Source organism: Hypanus sabinus, chromosome 3, assembly GCF_030144855.1.
Source record: "Hypanus sabinus isolate sHypSab1 chromosome 3, sHypSab1.hap1, whole genome shotgun sequence".
NCBI lineage: Eukaryota > Metazoa > Chordata > Chondrichthyes > Myliobatiformes > Dasyatidae > Hypanus > Hypanus sabinus.
The window spans coordinates 187179029-187194904 of NC_082708.1; the positions used below are offsets into that span (position 1 = coordinate 187179029).

Genomic DNA, 15876 nt, shown 5'->3' on the forward strand with positions numbered 1-15876 from the left:
CACATTGCTTACTTGTCCATATTTGTGTGTAGATTTTCATTGATTCTGTTCTTTTTTTTGTATTTACTGTAAATGCCTGCAAGAAAATGAGTCTCAGAGTAGTATATGGTAACGTATATGTACTTTGATTATAAGCTTACTTTGAGCTTTGAACTTTGACAGTAGGACATCAGACATTTCCATTACGCTCTTTCTCTCCTCCATCCATGAACCTGAGTTATATATATCCATAAAATATAGGGACTGAATTAGGCCATTTGGCCCATCGATTCTGCTACGCCATTTCATCATGGCTGATCCAATTTTCCTGTTAGCCCCAATCTCCTGCCTTCTCCCCACTCAAGAATCTATCAAACTCTGCCTTAAATCTCCAGCCTCCAATATTGCAGACATTAACTCTGTTCCATCCTGACTTGTTGAGTGTTTACAGAATTTTTAGCTTTTAGAGTCATCTACTTATACAGCATGGAAACAGGCCTGTCAACCCAACTAGTCCGTTCAGAGTAACACACGCAAAAGTGTTGATCTTTTGAGCTGAAAACCTTCATCAGGAGTGCCCTCAAAATGTCAGCTCTTTATTCTTCTCCATAGATGCTGCCTGACCTGCTGAGTTGCTCCAGCACTTTGTGTGTGTTGCTCTGGATTTCCAGCGTCTGCAGAATCTCCTGTGTTCATTTTATTTTGTTTAGAGATTCAGCACGGAGGTGGCGCTTCCAGCTCAATGAACTGCGCTGCCCAGCAACCCGCTCATTTGACCTTAGCCTAACCACAGGACAACTTACAATGACCAATTAACCTACTAACCAGTATGTATTGGACTGTGGGAGGAAACCAGAGCACCCAGGGGAAACCCACACATTCACAGAGAGAACCTACAAACTCCTTACAGGCAGCGATGGAATTGAACTCTGAACTCTGGAACGTCCCAGCTCTCACACTGACTGATATGCTACTGTGACTAAGATACCCAATCCAAGCTACTTCCATTTGCCATAACCTGCTAAATCAAACCTAATTTCACAATAACCTTTATTTCACAATTATCATGTTATAGCAATCTCTTCGCAGTTTCTCGATTTGAAGCTCTGCTCAAGAGTTTTGTTGCTTTTCTGAGTTGATTGTTACCGCGTTCAACATGTCTTGTTCCTTGTTATCTCTTATTTGCCATTCATATTGATTTTATTTTTTTTCTATATCACCCTCCATTATCAAGATTTTTTTCTCCATCTTTTCCCCTACAGAACTGTTGGGGTTGATGGGGAGAGACTATTCTGGTAGGTGGAGAGTCTGGAACTGAGAATAGATTTGAGAGGGTTGATAAATCAGCCATGGTGGATTGGCAGAGCAGACTCATTGAGTCAAGTGGCCTAATTTTGCTCCTATGTCTTATAGACTATCATCTATCGCCACTCAGTTTGTACTCCTCCCCCTAACCCCTGCCTTCCTATTCTTGCTTCTTCTCTCTGATGAAGGGTCTTGGCCCGAAATGTCGACTGTTTATTCCTCACCATAGATGCTGCTGGACCTGCTGAGTTCCTCCAGAATTTTGTGTGTGATGGGCTATGCATGAGAGCCAAGCTTTAAAGGACTGAAGCTATGAAACACTCCAAAGATAGAGTGTGGTAGAAGTGTCAAAGATTAACTTCAAATCTATGATGGATTTTTTTTAAATATGAGTTGTTAAGAGATATGAACAAAAGGTAAGTATATACAATCAGTGGCCACTTTATTAGGTACACCTGTACACCTGCTCTTCAATGCAAATATCTAATCAGCCAATCATGCTGCAGTAACTCAATACATAAATGCACGAGGACATGGTCAAGAGGTTCATTTGGCGTTCAGATCAGAATGGGGAAGAAATGTGATCTAAGTGACTTTGAGCATGGAGTGATTTTTGGTACCAAACAGGGTGATTTGAGTATCTCAGAAACTGCTGATCTCCTAGGATTTTCATGCACAACAGTCTCTTGAGTTTCCGGAGAATGGTGTGAAAAACAACAAAAGAAAAGCAGTGAATGACAGTTCTATGAGTGAAAAATCCTTGTTAATGAGAGAGGTTGAAGGAGAATGACCAGACTGGTTCAAGCTGACAAGAAGGTGACTAACTCAAGTAACCACGCGTTACAACAGAAGAGTATCTCTAAATGCACGACACATCAAACCTTGAAGTGGATGGGTTTCAGCAGTAGAAGACCACGAACATACACTCAGTGAGAGAGTGTACGTATTGAGTGTAGGGTTAGGGTTAGAATGAATGCACTTCAAGGGATAAATTGACTACTTCCTCCTCTACAAAGATGCGTTTTGCCTTTATTTTCTAAACATTGAGTTATTTCCTTGTAATATTTAAATCCTTAACTTGATCACAGTGCTACCATGTCTCATAATAACTAAGCTTAAATGCACATCTTGACACTCCCTAAAAGTGCAATCACAGGTAGATAGGAGCAGAAAGAGAGCTTTTGGCACACTGACCTTCACAAATTTGTGATTCCTGTACCTTCTTCCCAATGCCAGTACTGAGAAAGGGGCTTGGCCTAGATGGTGGAGGTCTTGAATGATGGATGCTGCTTTCTTGCAACAGCACTACTTCTAGATATGTTTAATGATGAGAAAGGCTCTACCTGTGATAGACTGGGCTGTATCCACTAATTTTGTACTAAGATTGAAAGAGTGCAGAGAAAATTTACAAGGGCGTTGCTGGGTCTTGAGAAACTGATCTATAAGGACTTTATTCCCTGGAGTGTAGGAGGATGGGGGTGGGGGGGGGAGATTTGATAGAGGTACACAAACTTATGAGGGGTATAGATAAGGTAAATGTAGGCAGGCTTTTCCTTCCGAAGTTGGGTGAGACCTCAGCTAGAGGTCATAGGTTAAGAGTGATAGGTGAAATGTTTAAGGGGAACGTCTTCCCTCAAATGGTGGTGCGAGTGTGGAGTGAACTGCCAATAAATGTGATAGAAGCAGATTCGCTTTCAACGTTTAAGAGAAATTTGGGTAAGTACATGGATAGGAGTGGTATGGATGGTTATGGTCCAGATGCAGATCGACAGGATTGGGCAAAATAACAGTTCGACAGGGAGGAGGTAAGCTGAAGGGCTTATTTCTGTGCTGTAGTGGTCTATGACTCTGTTTGAATGAAAAGGCATCCGATGAAATTCAATTAGGTTCTCATATCTGAAGCGTGAGAATCCAGTGGCGAAGGTCATGGAAGAAAAGGCTCTTTTTTTGTGCTGTAGCACGCTATGACTCTCTTATTTACTTGTTGCGAACACTATGTAGTATTCAAAATTGGAACGTTTAATTTTAATCTTTGGTTATTGTTCACTCATGTTCTATTCAGCTCGAACAGATTGTTTCTTCCTTACATACTTCTCTTACATTATCCGGACAGCCATCCCTCAGTCACTGCATGACCCTCACCTCCACATAATGTGTTCTACCCTCTTTTAGTTTAAAGTCCTTTGTGGAGCTCTTGTTCGGATTTGCCAGGACGCTGGTCCCAGCTGGGGCCTTAGAATGGCAAACTGTCCATCAGTTATTTCCCAGTTGCTGTGGACACCATTTCCTCGAAGCTCAAACACCATTGCTGCTACTGCCCAGTAGCCACCCTTAATGTCTTCACTCTACCCCCCGAGCGATCTTAATACCAGCACCAATATCAGCTAAAGAGCATTAAGATGTCAGGGGATTATAGAGCCACTTAAGGTTGCAGCGATTGGAAACTTTCAAACAAAAGCCAAAATTGTAAATAGTTGTTTTGTACGCAGGGAAAAATATCTTCTCATTAAAATCAGCTGCAATCCGTGTCATTTAGACGTTAATACCTCTTTTGTTCCGGCTGTGTTTTTTTTGTCAAAAATGGCTATAGTTTGTCCTTTACAAATGAATGGAAGCAGGAAATACTTGAGATAAATCGCAACCTTTTTGTGGAGCACACTGTATCTTTTAAAGGCACAGAACGGAGTCACAGGAGTTGTGATGGATTACCGCTACTGTATTGCAGTTCACTTGAATACCATGCTTTCAAAAAAGGAAAAGATTATTTGATCCACACTTGTAGAGGGGCCTTGGAGTTCATGTTCATAGATCCCTCAAGAGTTCAAGAGCCGCAAAGTAATGTTGCAGCTCTATAAAACCCTTGGAGTATTGTGTTCTGCTCTGGTCGTCTCATCATAGGAGGGTTAGTGGGGTTAAAGGAAGAGGCAAAGGGTTAGGAGAATGTGTGATGAAAGATGTAATAAAAAGGAAATTAGGGAAAAGGAGAAAGTGGCAAGGAGCATTGTGTCTTATGCTAAGTTATGAGGAGCTAGGGCTTTTCTCTTTGTGTGACGAGAGATGACTTGACTGAGGTGTACAAGTTGATAAGAGGCATAAATTGAGTGGATATCCAGAGACTTTTATCCCAGGGTGGAAATGGCTAATGCGAGGGTATGTAATTTAAAATTGATGAAAGTATAGCAGTGAGGTCAGAATAAATTCTTTTGCAGAGAGAGTAGTTGGTACATGGATGGTGGGATGGTGGTAGAGGCTCGTACAACAGAGACATATAAGAGACTCTTGTGTATTGGGGTGGAGACACATCTCTACCAAAGGAGGTGTAAAAGGTACTTTTCCCCTCCGTTAGCCTGCAGGCCACCTTTGCACAAGATGCAGTACCTGCTTAGCCCCCTTTCCTCCCCCCCACCTTGATCAGGGTCATGTGAAGCCAAGGGAGAAAATGGTGGGTGGTTGTACAAGCAGCTGGTGCATATTATAAGTCCTGGTTATGTGACCACTGGCACCAGGCAGACAATCTCTGAAGACTATTGATAATGGCTGGGGTCACCCATCTTGTAAAGACACTGCCCAGAAAAAGGCAATGGCAAACCACTTCTGCAGAAAAGTTTGCTAAGAGCAATCATGGTCAAGAAAAGACCATGATTGCCCACGTGATGCAGCAGAGCACATAATGATGATGATGCAGAGACTCTATGCAGGTGGAAAGGGTTAGGTTTATATAAATTGACACAACATCATGGACCAAAGGGCCTGTATTGTGCTAAACTGATCTATTTACTGTGTCCTAACTACCTTTATAGAGCCGTAGAGTCATTTGGTATGGAAATAAGTCCTCTGGAGGCTAAAGAAATTGGATCTGCCCGCTTTGATGCTCATCAATTCTTATGAATGCACCATAGAAAGCATCCTATCTGGATGCATAATGACTTGTCACAAGAGCTGCTCTGCAGGTGAGCACAAGAAACTGCAGAGGGTTGTGGACACAGCTCAGCACATCACAGACACCAGCCTCCTCTCCAAGGGCTCAGTCTATACGTACTTCTCGCTGCCTTGGTAAATCAGAATCAGAATTACATTATTGCCAGTACGTGAAATGTACCAGTTTTGATTGTGGTTCTGTGACAACACAATACAACCAACAATTTACAAGAGAATTGTGCAAACTGCCAAGAGCAACCAACTAATAGCAGAACAGTCACACGCACAAACAAGCTGAAATAAATGTGAACCTATGAACAGAATACGGAGAGCAGGAAAGGTCATTTAACAGATTTTGTTCAGGGGCAGTTAGGGATTATACTTGAATGATTTTGTTGGAAAACTGGATAGTTACAGGAAAAAGCTTTGGTGATGACATATAGTCCTGGTGGTGATGGACTTGTAGCCTCTCCCTGATGACAATTTGGCGAATGATTGACTGCTAGGTTTAGTGTAGTCTACATTAATTTTTTCAGCAATTTTCTTCACTCTGGTGATGAACAGGTCTTTTACATCAGTAATTGACAGCCAATGATCTTCTCTGTTGAGTAGACCATTTGTTGCATTCTGGACCTGGAGAAGGAGGAGGCGGTGGTAAACCAAATGGTGTTAGAGATGATTACAACAGCCCATGTAATCAAAGATATCACCCAACCTGGACATTATCTATTCTCCCCTCTCCCACTGGGCAGAAGATAAAAAAGTCTGAAAGAATGTACCACCAGGCTCAAGGGCAGCTGTTATCCGGCATTCTGTTATTGCTTTCCATGTACTACTGATGTGATAAAAGTATCTGCATTAGTAGCATGAACAATAGTTTTTCATTGTACCTCAGTGCATGTGACAATATTAAACTCATTTAACAATTTACCTTTGGCTATCCAAGGCCACACATACCATCTACACTAATCCTAAATTAACCTTCTTTATTCTCCCATCAGGGAGGAGGTACAGGAGCATGAAGACACATACTCAATGATTCTGAAACAGTTTCTTCCTCTCTGTCATCAGAAATCTGAATAGTCCATGAATCCAAGAACACCTCACTATTCCTTTTTCTAAGCAGTATTTATTTATAATGTAATTTATAGTAATTTTATGTCCGGGCTGTGTACTCATGCTGTGGAATAGTAAATTTCACATCACATAAATTTGTCTGGGTGCAATTCTGAGAATGGGGGCCGAGGACTGGAGGCCTAGAGTTGGCCTGCCCTGGTGTTGGAGGCCTAGAGTTGGCCTGCCCTGGTGTTGGAGGCCTAGAGTTGGCCTGCCCTGGTGTTGGAGGCCTAGAGTTGGCCTGCCCTGGTGTTGGAGGCCTAGAGTTGGCCTGTCCTGGTGTTGGAGGCCTAGAGTTGGCCTGTCCTGGTGTTGGAGGCCTAGAGTTGGCCTGCCCTGGTGTTGGAGGCCTAGAGTTGGCCTGTCCTGGTGTTGGAGGCCTAGGGTTGGCCTGCCCTGGTGTTGGAGGCCTAGAGTTGGCCTGCCCTGGTGTTGGAGGCCTAGAGTTGGCCTGCCCTGGTGTTGGAGGCCTAGAGTTGGCCTGTCCTGGTGTTGGAGGCCTAGAGTTGGCCTGTCCTGGTGTTGGAGGCCTAGAGTTGGCCTGCCCTGGTGTTGGAGGCCTGTCTGCGGGTGTAAGTAGGTGGGTGGGAGGGATGGGGAAGGATGTTTTGCTTGTTTTGTTGTTGGTGCTGTTTGTGTTGTTCTGCTGAACATTGTGGGCATGCTAAGTTTGCGCCAGAATGTGTGTTGGCATTTGCGGGCTTCTGCCAGCACCTCTACAGGTTGTGCTGGTTGTTAACGCAAACAGCACGTTACACTATACATTTTGATGTACATGTGATAAGTAAACGAATCTTAGTCAAATAAGAGAGTGATAATCAATCTGATTCTCATTCCCAACTGTAATGTAATATAGAATGGACAAGTTGAATTGCATTCAGGTTTAATTCTTTCTTTATCTCGTGTGTGAGGACTTCCATGCTTTCTCTCGCCCTCTTGTATGTTCTTCCTCCCACAATGTTGTAGCATAGGATACATGCCATTTTGCTTGCACTCCAGAAAACAGATTGAATCTTGTACAAGCCGTGAGTAATGTTTTAGCTCTATAAAACCCCGGTTAAACCACACTTTGAATATTGTGTTCAGTTTTGGTCACATCATTATAGGAAGTATGTAGGAGCTTTAGAGAGGGTGCAGAGGAGATTTACCAGTATGTTGCCCGGATTGGGGAGTACATATTATGAGGAACACTTGGAAAAGCTAGGGCTTTTCTCTCAGGAGCAAATGAGGATGAGAGTTGACTTGATAGAGGTGTACAAGATGGTAGAACAGAGATGATGAGGAGGAATGAGGTGGTAAGTATGTGGAATTCATTGCCGCAGATGGCTGCGGAGGTCAAGTCATTGGGTATGTTTAAAGTGTAGGTTATCAGGTTCTTGATTGGCCTGGAGAATGAGGTTGAGGGGGATAATAAATCAGTCCTGATGGAATGGCAGAGCAGACTCTGTGGGCTGAACAGCCTAACTTTGTTCCTATGTCTTATGGTCTAAGAAGCATAGGAGACTTTCACAGGGTGGAAATGGCTAACATGAGTTGGCACCACTTTAAGGTGTTGGGAGGAAAGTATAAACGGGACATTGGAGTTTTTTTTAACACAGAGATTGCCTGGTGCATGGAACGCATTTGCAGGGGTGGTGGTAGAGTCAGATACATTTAAGAGACTCTTAGATAGACTCTTAAAATGGGAGAGAAAGCTTGGATTGATCTTAAGTAGGTTAAAAAGTTGGCACGACATGATGGGCCAAAAGGCCTATACTGTTCCATAACCTATGACCTCTAGTTCTCAACTCATCCAAACTGAGGGGAGAAAACCTCTTCAGGATTTACCAAATCTATGCTCTTCATAATTTTGTATATTTCCATAAGTACCCGGGGTGTAAGGAAATAATTTTAAATGCCTCTGGGAAATGAGGTTACTCAGATATGCCTTTCACTTAGCCTTTGAGGACAAAATGGCTTCATCTGTCATAATACTGCTACGCCATTCTGAAAATATGTTTTTCCATCTTTTAACATATGGATCTGCCCATTCACAGTGGTAAAGTAATTGAACTCTACCATAAAAGTCAGAAAGCTCGAAACAGGATCAAGGAGGAGGAGGTTTCAGGACAGTGGGGTATTCACTTCTAAGCATTGACAGAACATAGAACACTACAACATAGTACAGGCCCTGCAGACCACAGTGTAGTACCAACCCTTAACTTACTCTAAGATCGATCTAACCCTTCCCTTCTACATAGCTGTTTTCTATCATCCATGTGCCTATGTAAGAGTTTATTAATTATCCCTAATAATCTGTCCCTGCTACTAGCCCTCTCAGGGAATTTCATGCACCCACCACTCTCCATCTATTAAAAATCCTTCCTCTAACATCCTCCTATATTTTCCTCCAATCGCTTTAAAATTATGTCCACTGGTATTAGCCTTACCACCCTGGCAAAAAGTTTCTGGTTGTCCACTCTATCCAAGTCTCCTATTATCTTGTACACCTCTATCAAATTGCCTTCACTCCAAATAGAAAAGCACTAGCTTACTGAACTCATTCTCATAAGGCACCAACGGGTTATCTTCATGTGAACAGGAGACTTGGTCTGGCTTACAACGACAAATCTGGTTTCTGTCAGTTTTTTAAAAAAGTGTTCACGCGCTCTCGACTGCAACACACATCCTCTTCTTTTCTGTTTCATTCCTGCAGGGTGCCCAAGATACATTTGAGAGCTACTACAGGAAACAAAGGAAGAAACAGGCTCGCCTGGTACTTCAACCCCCGCCTAACATGGTAGGAATAATCTCCCCTTTCATTCCCATTAACTAAAGACCATTTTAACCTCAATGAAACAATATCGTCTTTTGTATTTGCTGTAAGCCACTGTGCATGCTAGTGTATGACCCTCTCTCTTTTTCTCTAATTCTTTATTTTTGTAGTCCTTCATTGTCCTAACTTAAACTGCTCGTCTTGTTGCAGCATGAAACGTTAGACGGCTACAGGCGGTATTTTAATCAAATTGTAGGGTGAGTGTATGTTTTACATGCAAAAAAAACACAATTTTGCTGACGCTGTGATCTCGCTATTTGCCTTCTGGAATGTCGTACCTTAGATAACAAATTAAGCTTATTTTTGGATGAGATATTTTGCCACCAAGACATTCACCCAATGCTGGTCCTGGTGTATCCACACCATTATCTCCAGACTCAAACACAGTTACTTTCCCCAAGCAATAAGGCTGTTCAACACCTCCACCTACTAACCCACACCCCACACCCCCAACCACCACTACTTTATCATTTCCTGTCAGTCACTTTATGTACAGGCACTCCAGTGCCCAGCATCACTGTGGACATATAATCAATCTCTCTTGATGAGATATCTTAGGTATTTATATTTATTGTTTTTATTATTATAGTGCTCTCCATCTTATTATGTTTATTTTGTGCTGCTTTGGAACAGGAGTAACAATTATTTCATTCTCCTTCACAATTGTAAACTGGAAATGACTTTAAACAAACTTGACTCTTCAGTCTTCACTCTTGAATCTGTTCCACACTGTCCCTTTTCACTCTGAGATCCCCTCACCTGTTTATGTGCAAACCTTCTTGTGAGTGTGCTTTCACTCTACATTCCAAGTTTATTCCCTCTATTTTCCTCCTCAACCCGGTTCTCCTTCCCCGTTTGTTCCACCCTGCTCTCCCTTGTCTTAAGCTCCCCTGCCTCTCATGTTTTGCCCAACTAACCACTAGCCTGTACGTCTTTGGAGTGTGTGAGGGAACTGGAGTACCCAGAGGAAATCCATGGGGTCACAGGAAGAATGTACAAACTCCTTACAGACTGCGCTGGAATTACACTCTGAACTCCAGTGCCCCAAGCTGTAATAGCATCGTGCTATCTGCTATGCAATTGTGGCACCATCACGTTCTAACTTTTTCCCTCTGCTGCTCCCACATTTCTTTCTTTGTCAGTCCCAACTTTAAATACCCTGCCCTTTCTCTCTTCCCTTCCTTGCCTTTTCTCCTTTCTTCATCCCCTCTGCCCCCGCCCCACCACATCCACACCTTCTCCTCGTCATGTCCTGTCTCGTCTAGTTTGTGTCCTGTCTCGTCTAGTTTGGACTTTCTCTACCTCACCCATTTTTGCACCTGTTGAACTCATCCTGATCATGAAGCAATTTCATAGAAGGCTGATCTTACACTTTGCTCAAGCAAACACTATCTGAAATTGGACTTACTCTACTTTCCTGCTCTCCATGTCCTTCTCTTAGAACATAAAACACAGAATATTACAGCACAGTACAGTACAGGCTACTTGGCCCAAAATGTCGTGCTGACGTTTTAATCTACTCTGAGACCAATCTTAACTCTTCCCTCCCATGTAGCCCTATGTTTCTCTTTCATCCATGTGCTGATCTAAGAGTTTCTTAAATGTCCCTAGTGTATCTGCCACTACTACCACCCCTGGCAGGGCGTTCCATGCACCTACCACTCTGTGTATTAAAAAAGGAACCTACCTCTGACATGCTCCCGATTTTCTCCTCCAATCACCTTAAAATTATGCTCCCTCATATTAGCCATTTCAGTTCTAGGTAAAATCTCTGGGCTGCCCACTCTATTAATGACTCTCATGACTTTACAAACCACTATCAGACCTCTTCTCAAGCCTCTAACACTCCAGAGAAAATAATCCAAAGTTGTCCAACCAGGATTAGAGCACATGCCCTTTAATCCTGACAGCATTCTGGTGACACACACAAAATTCTAGAGGAACTCAGCAGGCAAGGCAACATTAGTAAACATTAATTAATAAACAAGGCAACATTAATTAATAAACAGTCAACATTTTGGTCCAAGACCAAAATGGGCCCTTCATCAGGTCCCATGAAGGGTCTCAGCTGGGAACATTGACCTGTTGAGTTCCTCCATCATTTTGTGTACGTTTCCTTGGATTTCCAGCATCTGCAGATTTTCTCATGTTTGTGCATTCTGGTGAATCTCTTCTGCATGCTGTCCACATCCTGCCAGTAACAGGAACTAGAATATGACAAAGGATCATAATTAGACCAATCAGTCCATCGAGTCTGTTCCACTATTCCATAGAACATAGAATAGTACAGCACATTACAGGCCCTTCGGCCCACAGTGTTGTGCCAACCCTCAAACCCTGCCTCCCATATAACCCCCCACCTTAAATTCCTCCATATATCTGTCTAGTAGTCACTTAAATTTCACCAGTGTATCCATCTAGACCACTGACTCAGGCAGTGCATTCCACGCACCAACCACTCTCTGAGAGAAAAACCTTCCTCTAATATCCCCCTTGAACTTCCCTCCCTTTACCTTAAAGCCATGGTACTGAGCAGTGGTGCCCTGGGGAAGAGGCGCTGGCTGTCCACTCTGCCTATTCCTCTTAATATCTTGTATACCTCTATCATGTCTCCTCTCATCCTCCTTCCCTCCAAAGAGTAAAGCCCTAGCTTCCTTAATCTCTGATCATAATGCATACTGTTTAAACCAGGCAGCATCCTGGTAAATCTCCTCTGTACCCTTTCCAATGCTTCCACATCCTTCCTACAGTGAGACGTCCAGAACTGGACACAGTACTCCAAGTGTGGCTTAACTAGAGTTTTATAGAGCTGCATCATTACATCGCATCTCTTAAACTCTATCCCTAGACCTATGAAAGCTAACACCCCATAAGCTTTCTTAACTACCCTATCTACCTGTGAGGCAACTTTCGGGGATCTGTGGACATGTACCCCCAGATCCCTCTGCTCCTCCACACTACCAAGTATCCTGCCATTTACTTTGTACTCTGCCTTGGAGTTTGTCCTTCCAAAGTGTACCACCTCACACTTCTCCGGGTTGAACTCCATCTGCCACTTCTCAGCCCACTTCTGCATCCTATCAATGTCTCTCTGCAATCTTCGACAATCCTCTACACTATCTACAACACCACCAACCTTTGATTCGTCTGCAAACTTGCCAACCCATCCTTCTACTCCCACATCCAGGTCGTTAATAAAAATCACGAAAAGTAGAGGTCCCAGAACAGATCCTTGTGGGAAACCACTAGTCACAACCCTCCAATCTGAATGTACTCCCTCCACCACAACCCTCTGCCTTCTGCAGGCAAGCCAATTCTGAATCCACCTGGCCAAACTTCCCTGGATTCCATGCCTTCTGACTTTCTGAATAAGCCTACCATGTGGAACATTGTCAAATGCCTTACTAAAATCCATGTAGATCACATCCACTGCACTACCCTCATCTATATGCCTGGTCACTTCCTCAAAGAACTCTATCAGGCTTGTTAGACATGATCTGCCCTTAACAAAGCCATGCTGACTGTCCCTGATCAGACCATGATTCTCTAAATACCCATAGATCCTATCCCTAAGAGTCGTTTCCAACAGCTTTCCCACCACAGACGTAAGGCTCACTGGTCTATAATTACCTGGACTATCCCTACAATCATTTTTGAACAAGGGGACAACATTTGCCTCCCTCCAATCCTCCGGTACCATTCCCGTGGACAACAAGGACATAACGATCCTAGCCAGAGGCTCAGCAATCTCTTCCCTTGCCTCGTGGAGCAGCCTGGGGAATATTCCGTCAGACCCCCAGGACTTACCCGACCTAATGTATTTTAACAACTCCAACACCTCCTCTCCCTTAATATCAACATGCTCCAGAACATCAACCTCACTCATATTGTCCTTACTGTCATCAAGTTCCCTCTCATTGGTGAATACCGAAGAGAAGTATTCATTTGAGGACTTCGCTCACTTCCACATCTTCTCACTTTTATCTCTAATCGGTCCTACCTTCAATCCTGTCATCCTTTTGTTTTTCACATAATTGAAGAATGCCTTGGATTTTTCCTTTACCCTGCTCGCCAAGGCCTTCTCATGCCCCCTTCTTGCTCTTCTCAGCCCCTTCTTAAGCTCCTTTCTTGCTACCCTATATTCCTCAATAGACCCATCTGCTCCTTGCTTCCTAAACCTCATGTATGCTGCCTTCTTCCACCTGACTAGATTTTCCACTTCACTTGTCACCCATGGTTCCTTCACCTTACCATTTTTTATCTTCCTCACCGGGACAAATTTGTCCTTAACACCCTGCAAGAGATCCTTAAACATCGACCACATGTCCATAGTACATTTCCCTGCAAAAACATCATCCCAATTCACACCCACAAGTTCTAGCCTTATAGCCTCATAATTTGCCCTTCCCCAATTAAAAATGTTCCTGTCCTCTCTGATTCTATCCTTTTCCATGATAATGCTAAAGGTCAGGGAGCGGTGATCACTGTCCCCCAGATGCTCACCCACTGAGAGATCTGTGACCTGACCCGGTTCGTTAGCTAATACTAGATCTAGTATGGCACTCCCCCTAGTCAGCCTGTCAACATACTGTGACAGGAATCCATCCTGGACACACTTAACAAATTCTGCCCCATCTAAACCCTTGGAACTAATCAAGTGCCAATCAATATTAGGGAAGTTAAAGTCACCCATGATAACAACCCTGTTATTTTTGCACCTTCCAAAATCTGCCTCCCAATCTGCTCCTCGGTATCTCTACTGCTACCAGGTGACTTATAGAATACCCCCAGTAGAGTAACTCCTCCCTTCCTATTCCTGACTTCCACCCATACTGACTCAAAAGAGGATCCTGCTGCATTACCCACCCTTTCTGTAGCTGTAGTATTATCCATCTTGGCTAATTTTTTATCCCTCTCAACCCCATTATTCTACACTTCAGGAATGTTTCATTAGCTGTAAGACACTTCATGATGTTCTTATGTTTCCAAGTCTTACTTTTTTCTACTTCTTTCTCAGATACGCAGAGTTCAGATTCCATTGTGGCTGAATGTAATGTCTTAGAATGTCATGAAAGCTGCCGGCTCATCACAAAATTCCACTGGGTCCCTTTAGTCCCCCATAATCCTTTCCCTTTCGTCATCTCCAATAATCCTATCCCTACCCATCCTTCAATCTCATTAATCCTCCTTCTCGCTGTCCCGATCCCATTAACCTTCCTTCCTTTTCCTCTCACCCTTCTTTTCCTTTCTGTTTCCAACTTTTTCTCCACTTCTCCTGGTCCCTTTTCCTCACCTGCACCTTGGACCTCTCTCTAAATGTATCATTGTAAGCCGTAACTCTACAATGAATCTAGGATTGATTTTCCTCAGTAACACTGTGACCAAAAATTTCTTTTAAAAAGCAGAAAAAAACACAAGTGAAGAGTGTCTCCTCTTTGCATCTTAAGGAAGTCAGTTATCAGGGTGCTTAGTTTTACGTGTGCTTTTAGTGTTAAATCTGTGGTAATCGAGGGTGCGAATTTGCTGTGACTAAATGACTCGTTTTTGCATCCAGTTCTCTGACCCATTGCAATTCTCCCTTCAGTTTCTTCGTGGTGGAAGATCACATATTGCACACCACCCAGGGACTGGTGAACAGAGCGTACATTGATCAACTGTGGGAGCTAGCTGTTTCGAAAACCATGTCAGCACTCCGGACTCATTCAGTAAGTACGACTGTCAATCTGACTCCCCTCCTGCCTGCTCGAGTTGCTCCCCACCAGTGTCTTGAAGCACTGACTGTATTCCCAAGTGCTAATAAGTAATAGAATACTGTTCAGCACCGATCTTAATGTTTTTTATAAAAATAGTTTCCACTCTTTTGTAATTTGGGAATATGTAAAATTTGATTAAGATTCAATTTCGCTCATCTTCTCTGAATTTCACCCTCCCTTAGGGAATTACAGTCTTTCTCATTATAGTCTTTCTCTCTTTCCTCCTCTCTCTTTCCCTCTCTCCCTCTCCCTGTCATTTGTATTGTCTTTTGTCCCACCCTCTGCAGCTTCTTCATTATCTATTCCGTCATGACCTCGAACACAGACCACATAACTGGTCATAAAACAGACTGAAAAATGGAGATTTCGCACAATGTTAGGGGCCAAATGGCCTGCACTGTGCTGTACTGCTTTGTGTATGAGGGAAAGGTTATATTAATCGTAGAGTAGGTTAAAAGGTTAACATAACCTTTTAGGGTGGCATGGTAGCGTAATGTTTAGCACAGTGCTTTACAGTACCGGTGACACACACAAAATGCTGGAGGAACTCAGCAGGCCAGGCAGCATCTATCGAAAAAAAGTAAATAGTCGACATTTCAGGCTGAGATCCTTCCACAGGGTCCTTCTGAAGGGTCTCGGTCCGAAACGTTAACTGTACTCTTTTCCATAGATGCTGCCTGACCTGCTGAGTTCCTCCAGCATTCTGTGTGTGTTGCTTGGATTTCTGGCATCTGCAGATTTTCTCTTGTTTGTGATTGGGCAGTATAGGCGATCCGGGTTCAATTTCCAGTACTGCCTGTAAGGAGTTTGTGCATTCTCCCCATGACTACATGCGTTTCCTCCCACAGTCCAAAAGATGTACTGGTTGGTCATTGTAAGTTGTCTTGTAATTAGGCTCAGGTTAAATCGGAAGATTGCTGAGCAGTGTGGCTTGAAAGGCCAGAGGGATATATTCCACACCGTATCTCAATCAATCAATAAACAAACAAA

General features: G+C 43.2%; 1 protein-coding gene across 5 annotated transcripts in view; it reads left to right on the forward strand.

The window, feature by feature from the left end:
- Window positions 1–15876, forward strand: part of LOC132391962 (exocyst complex component 6B-like) — an 845841-nt gene that overhangs the window by 466171 nt on the left and 363794 nt on the right. For all 5 annotated transcript variants that reach the window (XM_059965781.1, XM_059965785.1, XM_059965784.1 and 2 more), the window contains exons 9-11: window positions 9014–9097; window positions 9284–9330; window positions 14718–14838. In XM_059965781.1, coding sequence (XP_059821764.1) covers window positions 9014–9097; window positions 9284–9330; window positions 14718–14838 — 252 coding nt within the window. The remainder of the gene's footprint in view (window positions 1–9013; window positions 9098–9283; window positions 9331–14717; window positions 14839–15876) is intronic.